Source organism: Dendrobates tinctorius, unplaced genomic scaffold (assembly GCF_039654945.1).
Source record: "Dendrobates tinctorius isolate UK_male_01 unplaced genomic scaffold, ASM3965494v1 ptg000046l, whole genome shotgun sequence".
Classification (NCBI taxonomy): Eukaryota; Metazoa; Chordata; class Amphibia; order Anura; family Dendrobatidae; genus Dendrobates; species Dendrobates tinctorius.
In genome coordinates this window covers 72,918,768-72,931,362 of record NW_027361714.1, presented here as the reverse complement: position 1 = coordinate 72,931,362, position 12,595 = coordinate 72,918,768, and the positions used below count along the sequence as shown (strand labels likewise).

Here is a 12,595-nt window from a genome sequence, read left to right as displayed (position 1 = left end):
ATTATCCACATCATGTTGGATTCACATAATACGGGACAGTCAAACCAAATACAGGGCATGTAAAAGAAACAAATAAACACTAATAAGCGCATGTGCGATGTGCAGCCGCACAAAGGGAAGGATAGAGCAGTCTCATGAAACGCCCATATATCGGGAAAACAAGAGAATTTCCTAATAAAGTGCCCATGCATGAAAAAAGCAGGGAAATTTCACATGTCGATGTCTGTAGGGATGAGAAAAACACCCGACCACTACCCAGGCGGTACATACCAGACATATCAAACAGAGGACACCATCATACTGAGGTGCATTCATATATACAAGGATACCAGCCTATTTCTGATTGAATATTTTGGCAGAAGATAATCAATAAAAAAAATGAACCATAAAAATTAGAAAGTAAATAAAAAAATAAAATATATATATATACACAAACAAAAAAAAACAAAAAACGAACTGCACCGCCTAGTGTGAACACGTGCAAGCTGCAAAAACTGCACAATATAGAAATTTTTATATAGAATTTTTTTTTCCCCATGTACATGTGCTGCTGTATTCTCTCTCGCTCATATATATTTATATACACACACACACATATATACACAAAAAGCTCAGCAGTACCTCTGCTGATCAACACGTTCAAGCTTCCCATGGCCACCCATCCTGGGATACATAACGGTCATTTACCATCCTATCTCCATTACCACAATGTATATGCCTGTGTGCATGACCCATGCAGCGCCCCCTGTCACAGCGGTCACTGCACCACAATATATATATATATATATTTTTTTTTTCCTGACAGATTTGAACCTTCAATATGTGTTTATTAAATCTGCAGCATATTAGTTATTTCAGTGTTTTGGCAGTTTTTCACCCATTCAAATGAATAGAAGAAAAAAAAAAAAGACAAGGAAAAAAAAACAACAAATGCACGAAAAAAAAAAGTGTGTATTTTACACATTGCCTTTTCCCTGCCAACAATTTTTTTTTGCAGCAGAAAAACCTGCTGCAAATACAAAATGTGGGCATATACCTTAGCATATTGCGCTTTGCTGAATATCTGTGGGTCCCATTGGGGTTTGTGTGTTAACCCCCTCTACCCCAAAACAGGATTCAGGCGTATGTGCCAAAAGGGTCAATGACTACAAGGGTGCCGGAAAAATGAATGTGCGCTCCGATGTGCACCATTCTTGGGCGTATACGCCTACTAGATGGGCATACGGCTACTAGAGGTATGCTGTATCGGCACCATCATAGTCTATGGTCCAGTCGGTGCATACATCTGAATCACATTTTGCGGCGGTCTTGGATGCAAGCCCCGACGGGACCCACAAATGTGCAGAAAAGCACAATGTGAAAGCACCCTTACCACTCTTTATCTGCATGCTATCAGAGTTGATGGGCTCTTCAGGCTATAATGTAAGAGCTGTGCTGTGTGCTCTGACCAATCAAAAATCCTTCCCCTCTCACAGAATAAATCTGAAGCTGCATCCCACTCCCTTTCTATTTGATGTATGCATTTCTAAATGAAGAAGACATTATTTCCTGTCAATATGCTGTCCTAAAGTAACTATTCATACTAAAGTTGAGTAAAACATTTGCAGGATGTGTAATCCAGGGCTACGGTGACATCTTGCTGGGGCACAGGATTTTTATATGATGAAATAAAATTACTGTTTTTATGTAATGGAGAGGGTACATTGTGCTAAACTTTCCTGTTGGGTTAGTATATATTGCTTTTTCGACCTCTCTTAGGTGGTGTTAGTTAAATATTTGGTTATATATACATTCAGTCTATTAAGGTAGTAGAATTTAAAAAAAATAAATAAAATTTCATGGGTTTTCGTTATGGTGAAGCGACATCTTGCTGGGTCTACTAATCAGAGGAGGCACTGTGGATGCACAAAAGTAGAAGGAGGTTACTAGATCTCAGGTCTGGGGGCCATAGACTATCAACTCCAATCATACATTTTTTTTTTTTTTTTTAAACACTGATCTGATCTTGCAGGTCACAAATGATCCTTCAATGTTTGAGGTTCTTTGGACGTCTGTGCCCTTCCAGTCCAAGAGAGTCGGATTATACTTTGAATTGAAGTGCAGAGAATGCATTTATTCTTATATACCAGCTTTTTTCAAGAGGGAAATATGTACACTGTAGTGAATAGTTGTTGAATGTTAATTGGAGACTGTGGTTAATAATCACATCTTAGTTCATATATAATAGAAAGAATGCTTAAAATAATAATACACAACAAATCTTGTTAATTTTGAAATAATTATTTTTTATTCCAGTAAAAAAAGTAATCTATATAATAAATATGATTTAAAAAATATAAATTCTGTCAGATAATCTTAAAAAAGAAGCCTCATTATATATACGTATATAACGTATATATGCAGCAGTTAAAAAAAAAATGCCCAAATATACATTAATGCAAGATATGACTTTTAAAGCATATCTAACCCAATCACTTTACAGAAAACATATTTATACTTTACAAACAAAAATATACTGAACAGCACTTTTAGACAGCTACGTTAATTCTAGAAGGGCCAGGAACAGCTGTCCCTTTAGATAGATCAAGTTGGCTGTACTCGTCAATTAGGGAGGATAAAGATGAGAGCGCATCCGTGAAGAAGCTTTGTTCCATGCCATCCACTTGGAGATAATGGTGCAGATGAGCCTACAGTGATGGAAAAGGTCTCATTATATCACTCATATGGGTGACCAATTACATTTAAACAATCCTGCATATAATTATATCAATACTGTACTGAAACCTAGAAGGTGGGTAATTCTAATTTTCACTTTCAGAATTCAACAAAAAGATATGACCTTGGTTGTAGTCCATGGCTGCTGGGCCAAGGTCGTGCGAATATTTTTGTGTTACTCTAGTAAAAGCACAAATCTGGAGGTTTTGTTTTTTTTTTATTTTACTACCGAAGTGGTATAATTCATCCGCTGTTCCTGGCACCACTCCGGTCCTCGTCTACAGGTTGTGACCTGCCAGACCGCTCCAGTTTTTCCTGGGAGGGCCAGAAGTCACTTTTCAATGTTCGTCTATGAGAGCAAGAATGAGGCACCCCATAGACTTATATTGGAAGTCAAAGCTCATGGTCACAAGATGGCCTAACGGGATTGAAGCAGCGCTTGGGAACAGCAGAAGACAGCGGCTGGTAAATATTTTTACTAGGGGGAGGGGACATTAATGACACCACTCTGGTCATAAAATACACCAAACACTGGAGTGGTGCTTTAAGAGCCTGGGTACACTTCTCTAAAACTTGCTTTTTCTTAACAATATGCAGTGTGTAAAATATAATATTGAAACTTAATTGCCTTTCATGAATGCTACTATTACAAATGTCTGCCGTCCGGCTAGTGGAAGGTGCTCAGTTACAAACAGCTACCCTTTCTTAATTTACAATTAATGGCATCAGATCTAAAACATGAACATCCATTATGAAGCAAACATGTCTTGATATCCTGGGATATGTAGGTGAAATTACTGCCAGCCTTGACATACATACCTTTTTTCTGTACAGTCTAGTAAATCGGTCTCGGAGGTCTATAAATGTGGGTTTCACACATGTGTTGTTTGCTAGTGCCAGTAGGGAATGGGTATGCCCAACAGGAGGGACAGAACACAGACTTGTCTTCCATCCTTCCTGGTTCCAGGAGACAAAGTGCAGTGAAGGCTTAAGTCTAAAATAACACACATATACAATTTATTCTTCTTGAATATGCAAAATTAGTAGTGATGCAAGACATCTTATATGGACGCAGCCATTCCCCATATGCTAATTTTTTTAGTTTTACCATTTTTTTTTTTTTTTTTGAGCATATTTCTCAAGTTACAAACTATAGAAATTATCTCTGAAAGTAAAGTCTTTAGTATTTTTTTATATTTTGGATGGGAGAAAAGGAAGATCATTTTAATGTTTATATTTAATCTTTTGCAAAATGTTTAAAACTATTTTTTTTTTTTTTTTTACTTATTTGTTCCCTTAGGAGATTTGAAGCTGCGATCGTCTGATCACTTGTGCTATACAGGGCTTCAGCACTGATCTATTTAGCAGAAATCATGATCTCCTATGAACAATGTTACTTAATTTCCTCATTATAAAAAAAAAAAAAATCCTCTCCACTGTCACAAATAAATGGATTTTTAATGTTCTAGTCTTGCGCTTGTTGCCCATCTTACCAGCTACCTCTGCAGTCTATAAGTGACGCCAGTCTCCTTGGCAAAGAGTGCAGTGCTTAAAAGCTCTTTGGTATACAACTGGAAAACACTGTTCTGAAACAGGCCTGATTGCTGGATGAACTTCAATACCTCCATGTGCCTTCAAAGCTGCAAAGACAACGTAGCCTCTGCTTGCCATATCAGAGAATGTACATTTCTGGCCAGCGGCTGAACTGGTCCGAACTGCCAATTAGGAAGACGTGAGGGTAGTTAGCGTTGTGGTCTAGAAGATCGAACATGAAACAACCTCTTTGATCCCTTTCCAAAATATCGAGTACATTTGTGTCATACGTTGGGTCACCTTCTACGAAAGCTCAGAAACTTGAGCTTGCATTACTGCCGACAGACATGGACTGTGCTATTCAGCCAACATCTGCCTCTAACAGCAGATGTTGGACATCGCACACCCACTGGCCCCCTCGCATAGCGATTGTATGATGCCAATGGGTTACTGTGGCAGCCGGCTATAGACCCCATGCTTTCCATTACAGTACTTATGAAAAGACCAGCATGTACCTGGGCTTCATAAAAGAAAATGATTTTTAATATATTCTGTGATATTATAGTATATAGAACAAGTGATTAGATGATGGCAGGTTCAAGTCCATTAGTGTTTAGCCCCTTTTATAACCGATGCCGTATCCCTGCTTTTGATGTGGGCTCACAAGCTGAGCCTGTATCTTTTCCCGCACTTGATGGCTGATTTAATCAGCCATCAAGTGCCTCTAACAGCTGCGGGTGGATCCGCGTTCCACCCGCGGCTGTTAACCAGTTAAATTCCTCTGTGTCAATCACTGACACTAACATTTAATACACACTGGCTGGAAGCTTGTCACAAATCTCGCCCATCGGCACCGATGGGTAGTCATGACAGCCAGGGGTCTGCTGAAGACCCCTGTGCCGGTCATCAGGCTACACCTGTGAATGCTGTGATTTTTGCTATACATAGCAGTGCTTCAAGTCTCCTAAGGGGACTATTAAACAGAGTAAGAAATAATAATAATTATAAAAAAAAAAAAAGCCTTTTGCCCCATTAAAAAAATCAAACATCAAATAAAAATATTACACATATTTGGTATCGCCGTGTTCAGAAGTGTCAGATCAAAATATAAAGCAAAAAAAAATCTGATCAGTAAACAGCGTAACGAGAAAAAAAAAAAAAGCCAGAATTACGTTTTTTTTGCAATAAGAGGCGATCAAAACATCGGATCTGCCCCAAAATTGTTCCAATAAAAAAGTCAGCACAGAGCTCAATAAATGAGACCTCACCGAGCCCCATATTCCAAAAACTGGAAACGCTACGAGTCTCGGATAATGGAGACAAATGCAAAAACTTTTTTCATAAAAATTTCAGAAATTTTTTTCCACCACTTAAATAAAAAAAGTACCTACACATGTTTGAGATCTGTAGACTCGTACTGACCTGAGGAATAACATTGCTAGGTCTGTTTTACCATATAGTGAACAGGGTAAATAAAAATTAAAATAAAAAATAAAAACAACTGTGGGATTGCACTATTTTTTTTTTGCAATTTTTTTTACCGTTTTTCAGTACCCTATATGGTAAAATCAAAGTTGTTAGTCAGAAAAAAACCACCTCATCCTGCAGAAAACAAGCCCTCATATGGCTATATTGACAGAAAAATAAATTTATGGCTCTTGGAAGAAGGGGAGGAAGAAACGTAGAAGTTGAAAATGGCCTGGGTGTGAAGGGGTTAAATGGAGATGCAGCCAGATTACATACATGTAAATTCATTCTAATGCTATTAAATCAACTGGTTCTAATCGAAGCTGCAGAGATACATAAAGAAATGAAGAATAGATAAAAAAAAAAAAAAAAAAAAAAAAAAAAAAAAAAAAAGTTGACCTCTCCTGCCAATCTCTGTCAGTGCAACACCACGGTATACACGGACATTATTGAGGACATCTCCTGTTTGGAACAAATTTGTAGATGCCAAAGTGGAAAGACAATGACAAAATGCAGTTCTTGTTCTGGTGGCCTCACACTCTCTATGTATCATAGGAGCAGCCATTCATCTGAATAGGAACCATGTGATACTATACAGTCAAAAGAAAATGTGCAATAATGCATTGGCCTGGTTTATTAACCCTTTTACTCCCAAGGGTGGTTTGCACGTTAATGCCCGGGCCAATTTTTACAATTCTGACCACTGTCCCTTTATGAGGTAATAACTCTGAAACGCTTCCATGGATCCTGGTGATTCTGACACTGTTTTCTCGTGACATATTGTACTTCATGTTAGTGGTAAAGTTTCATTGATATAACTTGCGTTTATTTTTTAAAAAAAACACAAACGGAAATTTGGCAAAAATTTTGAAAATTTCGCAATTTTCCAACTTTGAATTTTTATGCCCTTAAATCACAGAGATACGGCACACAAAAAACTTAATAAATAACATTTCCCATATGTTTACTTTACATCATTCAATTTTGGCACCACAATTTTTTTTGTTAGGAAGTTATAAGGGTTAAAAGTTGACCAGCGATTTCTCATTTTTACAACACCATTTCATTTTTAGGACCACATCACATTTGAAGTCACTTTGAGGAGTCTATATATATATATATATATATATATATATATATATATATATATATATATATATATATATATATATATATATATATATATATATATATATATATATTAGAAAATACCCAAAAGTGACACCATTCTAAAAACTGCACTCAAAACCACATTCAAGAAGTTTATTAATCCTTCAGGTGCTTCACAGGAATTTTTTGAATGTTTAAAAAAAAAAAAAAATTAACATTTAACCTTTTTTCCACAAAAAAAATTAATTCAGGTCCAATTTTTTTTTATTTTACCAAGGGTAACAAGAGACACTGGACTGCAAAAGTTATTGTGCAATTTGTCCTGAGTACGCTGATACCTGATATGTGGGGGTAAACCACTGGCAGAGCTCGGAAGGGAACGAGCGCCGTTTGGCTTTTTCCAACGCAAAATTGGCTGGAACTGAGATCAGGCGCCATGTCACGTTTGGAGAGCCCCTGATGTGCCTAAAAAGTGGAAACCCCCCACAAGTGACCCCATTTTGGAAACTAGACCCCCCCAAGGAACTTATCTAGATGTTAGGTGAGAACTTTGAACCCCCAGGGGCTTTACAGAAGCTTATAAAGTACAGCCGTACAATTAAAAAATCATATTTTTTCCACAAAAATGATCTTTTCACCCCTAATTTTTATTTTCCTAAGGGAAACAGGACCCCAAAAGTTATTGTGTAATTTGTCCTGAGTACACCGATACCCCATATGTGGGGGTAAACCACTATTTGGGTGCATGGCAAAGCTCGGAAGGGAAGCAGCGCCATTTGACTTTTTTTTGTCTGGAATCGAGATCAGACGCCATGTTGCATTTGGAGAGCCCCTGATGTGCCCAAACAGTGGAAACCCCCAATTCTAACTCCAACCCTAACCCCAACACACCCCTAGCCCTAATCTCAGCCCTAACCCTAACGGGAAAATGGAAATAAATACATTTTTTTTTAATTGTATTATTTTTCCCTAACTAAGGGGGTGATAACGGGGAGTTTGATTTACTATTTATAACGGGTTTTTAAGTTTGGCAGCTGCCACACGCTAAAAGACGCTTTTTATTGTAAAAATAGTTTTTGCATCACTACATTTTGAGAGCTATAATTTTTCCATATTTTGACCCACAGAATGAACAAAAACCAGCATTTCGAGAATTTATTTTGAGGGGCGTTTACACCGTTCCACCTGTGGTAAAATTGATAAAGGGGTCTTATTCTTCGGGTCAGTACGATTACAGCGATACCTCATTTGTTGTTTTTTTTTACGTTTTGTCGCTTTTATGCAATAAAAACAATTTTATATCAAAAAATTATTTTTGCATCGCTTTATTCTGCGAGCTATAACTTTATTTTTTCGCTGATGACGCTGTATGGCGGCTAGTTTTTTGCGGGACAAGATGACGTTTTGAGTGGTACCATGTTTATTCATATCCGTGTTTTTTATCGCGTGTTATTGCACTTTTTGTTCGGCGGTATGATAATAAAGCATTGCTTTTTTTTTTTTTTTTTTTTTTTTTTTTTTTTTTAAGGGGCTCACTAGTTGGATAGTTTTAAAGGGCATTTCGTTACGGACGCGTCCATACTAAATATGTGTACTTTTGTTTGGTTTTTTTTTATTTAGAAAAAAAGAATTTATTAAGGAATGTTATTTTTTTTTTAATTTTTACACTTTTTTTTTTTTTTTTTTTTACACTTTATTGTATTGTCCCGGGGGGGGGGGGGGGGCATCAGATCTGACAGGCGATCGGCGATATGACAGGCGCCGCTGCAGGACTCCGAAGGCCCCCGTGGCCATATTGGATCCGGGGGCCTGCAGGGAGGGGGACTCTCGGAGCGACGCAGCACATCGCGTCGCTCCGGGGGTCACAGGGAAGCACTGAGGGAGCCCCCTCCCTGCGCGCTTCTCTCCTATGCCCCCGATGCACTACGATCATGTTTGATCGCAGTGTGCCAGGGGTTAATGTACCGCGGGCGGTCCGTGACCGCCCCTGACACATAGTGCCGGGTGCCAGCTGTGATAATCAGCTGACACCCGGCAGCGATCAGCTGTGCCCCCCCCCCCACCCCGTGAGCGCCGCTGATCGCGTGTGACGTAATATTCCGTCCTTGGGACTTAGGTCCCAGGTCACATGGACGGAATATTACGTCCAATGTAGGAAAGGGGTTAATCAAATTACATATAATCCTACCTTACCATTTTCACAATGGACTGAAGTGTTATACAAGTATATTCCTATACTAACCGTTCAATATTTCTGCGCAGGTCTGATATATGGACATTTCCCCTCACCATCAAAGCACAAGCCAGGTAGAGATTGTGTTTAGGGTCTGCTCGAATTAACTGATGATCTTTGTTAAAGGCATCTGAAAACATCTGATCCAACCTAAACATGGAGGATATGGAAGTAACAGTGATTTTAATAAACTCTGTACTATTATTCAACCACTTTTATATCATGCAGGATTTGAAAGGCCTTTAGATTCTGAGTTGCATTCCTAATCAGAAACTGTGTCCCAGACATTTGGTCATTACCTAAAAATTCCTCGGTCATCTCATCACAAAATGTCAACAAACACAAAGCACTTTCTCAAGGATGACAACCTAACATGGTCTGCATTTAGGAACTAATGATTGAATGAAGAGAAATAGTCTGCAGATGAATACAGTTTGATATTTCACATCTATGCCATAAAGAACATCCTAACAGCTTAATAGTCATATTAAGGACTGGTATATAAGCCCAGTAAAAAAGAAATTTCTTCAGCTTACAGCCATTTAGATGGCAAAAAACATAACTGGACCATGAAAATTCTCACGGTGCTCGCCGTGATTTCATTAAGGTCACTGCAGTTCATCGGGCCGCTCACAATGAAGTATGTGAACCAGAGCTGTGGAGTCGGAGCCCATTTTGGTGGAGGAGAGGTCGGTGTCATGTAAATTGAGGCGTCGGAGATGGAGTCAGAGGTTTGGCTTACCATCTCCACAGTTCTGATGGGAACACAGCTTCAGTGATCGGTGGTGACTTCTATAACGTCACCGCACATCGCTTAACCTGTGCTCGCAGAACCTCATTGTCTCAGGCTTTTCAGCCTGGACAGTCGCATCTTGGCACCGTTCAGGTTGAAAACTAGATATTACAGATATGGATTACAGCATGGGACAGTATCGCTAATTTTCACGTCAGACAGGTGAGGGATATTTTTTTTTTTTTTTTTTTACAGGGGGCATGGGCAACGGAGGATTATCTTCAAGTCGGAGACAGATAAACACACAGTAAGAATAAATCCCTTATTTACAAACTTACTATGAGGTTAGTAATGGGGGCGTCTTATAGACGACTGTCCATTACTAACCCCTGGGCTTCATGTCACCCGACAATACAATACAAATACATGCGGTCATCAGATTACATAGCAAAAACCTGCTAACAGATTTCTTTTAATAACATGCCAAGGTGTGTAAGTGCGGGTATATAGTCACATCACGCTAATACGCACTACTGAATAAAAGAAAAAAAAAAAAAAAGATATTTTAGAAAATGTATCCATTTTTTTCATAATTTGAATTTATTTAATAAGTTTATCCATAAGTCCACAATTTTTACTTCTTGGTGCTGCAATTTCAGTGTTGAAAATAAATAATGCCAGCTACCTATATACTACCTTAGCGCCTCTCCTGTAAATAACAGGGCAGCTACACCCACCACTCACTGCTCTTTTCACGGTCACTTGTGAAGAACTAGCACAGTATGAGGCCTATCTATAGTTGACCACAGATCTTACCTTCTGGTTGGCACATTGACATCAGCCAGCGTATAGAGAGGTGTCAAACTTGAGGTCAAGTAATGGAGATGAGGAAATGGGACCAGGTTCATGGTGATTTCATTCAGATCCATATTAAGTGGTCCTTCAAACCTCGCAGAGCTGAGTGATCACAAAGCACAGGTGTACCGGTATTTAGAATGTCGAACTGATAAAAGCTTCCTTTATCATTATATTGTAAATATTTGTATTTCTTTTTAACTAAGTATAGTAATATTTGCACATAGGAAGCAGGTGACCATTTCTATTTTATCTCCATTTAACATAGTAACATCCTGTGCAGTGATGAAGGGTTCAACTAAAGCAAGCAGCATACGGATATGTACATTCAATGCAGCATGTATAGCAGGCCTGCACAACATAAGCATACGGCTCGCCGAACAATGTTGTGTGGTCCGCGGAGCTGCCCGGAAGATGCCTCTCCCTTTTCCCATATTCAGATGTGAATACATTTGAACGCTGTAGTGCTGGGACAGGGGCAGAAAAACCGCTCGCCTGTTCCAGCCCTGAAGTGCAGCAGAGTGTCGAGGGCAGTGCGCCGCTGATGTCATCACACTGCTGCCAACGCCGGGACTGCAGAGGGAAAGGAGATGTCTGGACCTGGTAAGCACTCCATGAAGGAGACAAAACTTAAGAGTCATATTGTTTTTGATAAAGGACTAGGGGAGAAAAAGGTAGTGTTGCCACAAGGGTACATAATGTGGCAATTTAGAACATTATGGGCCAATATGGGACATTGGGGGGCAATCAGGGGGGATTGTGAAAGGGGGCATAGTATAGCGAGGGATGGTTGGTACTTGGAAAGGGGCAGTTTAGAGGAGATATGGAAAGGGGCATTATGGAGAGCAGTTGTGTGGGGAATATTATGTGGGGGGGAGATATTATACAGAGAAGCAGTGAGGGGGGATAACTTGGAGAAGGGCAGTGTATGTGAGGGTATTTTATAGATGGGCAGGTTGGTGGAGTATTTCTGCAGTCTGATGATGGCTGGTAACAACAACTCCCAGCATCTCCTTACCATTGTTAAGGACATAATGGGAATTGTAGGTTCATGCCATACAAATGTATATGTAATGGGTCTGACCTGACAATACAATAGATTGCTGTACTAAGATTGGGGCTGCATTCATGTACTGATGGAGGTTCCTTCACTGCATTCATGTACTGATGGTATTTCTGGTGCAGCGTTCATGTAGTGAAGGTATTTCTTGAGCTGCATTTGCATACGGACAGTGTTTATTTTGCTGCATTTATGTAGACGGTGGTTCTGGCATTGCATTCACGTACTCATGGCGGTTCTGCACTCATGTGCCAACAGTGGTTCTGATCTTGTACACGTAGCAATCCAAAATGTGTTTAATGGCTATGTTAAAACTTAAAAGGTGGAAAAACTTAAGAGATTTGAGATTGAGGAGGATTTGGTGAGTTTCTGCTCTAAAAAGCTTAGTTTAAGTTAACGTGTGTTCATACTGACTTTTTATGGGGGGGAAACGCTCGAAATCCTTCTCAAATACTGAAAAATTGGTTCTGGTGATGTATTAATGTACAGAATGTGGTGCATGTGATGTATTCATGTAAGTAGTCTTTTTTTTTTTTAAAAGTTGCAGCCCTTGGGTTCAGTATGTGCACCCCTGGTGTATAGCAGCATATTTTTTAGAACAAATAAATCTTTATATTCTTCAGTCAGGGAGCCCCAGCAGTGCCAGATGTCCCATCCTGATTTCTAACTAATAAAGAGCTTCTGCTGATATAGTGCTCTGCATTATCATTAAGAGAAAGTACTGTTCACACCATGTGGTTTTGATGTTTTTTTCTTAAGGATTTCATTTCTAAAATCTCGTTCACATAGTGCATTTTTGTTCTCCCAGTGTTTGTGACCTGTAGTGTATTTATAAAAAAAAAAAAAAAAAAAAAAAGCAGCATGTCAATTCTTTCAGCTTTCTAACTGT

The 12,595-nt window shown here is 39.0% G+C and overlaps 1 protein-coding gene across 4 annotated transcripts in view; it reads right to left on the bottom strand.

Annotated features, from left to right (window-relative positions):
* Positions 1-2,279: 2,279 nt before the first annotated feature.
* The window catches only part of TUBE1 (tubulin epsilon 1), a 29,847-nt gene continuing 19,531 nt past the window's right edge, over positions 2,280-12,595 (bottom strand). For 2 of the 4 annotated variants that reach the window (XM_073575990.1, XM_073575989.1), the window contains exons 10-13: positions 10,608-10,748; positions 9,068-9,208; positions 3,535-3,709; positions 2,281-2,687 (exon numbers count right to left, since the gene is read on the bottom strand). In XM_073575990.1, the coding sequence (XP_073432091.1) occupies positions 2,529-2,687; positions 3,535-3,709; positions 9,068-9,208; positions 10,608-10,748 (616 nt within the window). In that variant the 3' untranslated portion in view covers positions 2,281-2,528. Of the gene's footprint in view, positions 2,688-3,534; positions 3,710-9,067; positions 9,209-10,607; positions 10,749-12,595 lie in introns of all 4 variants that reach the window. The other 2 variants (XM_073575988.1, XR_012232315.1) reach the window with 2 other exon arrangements.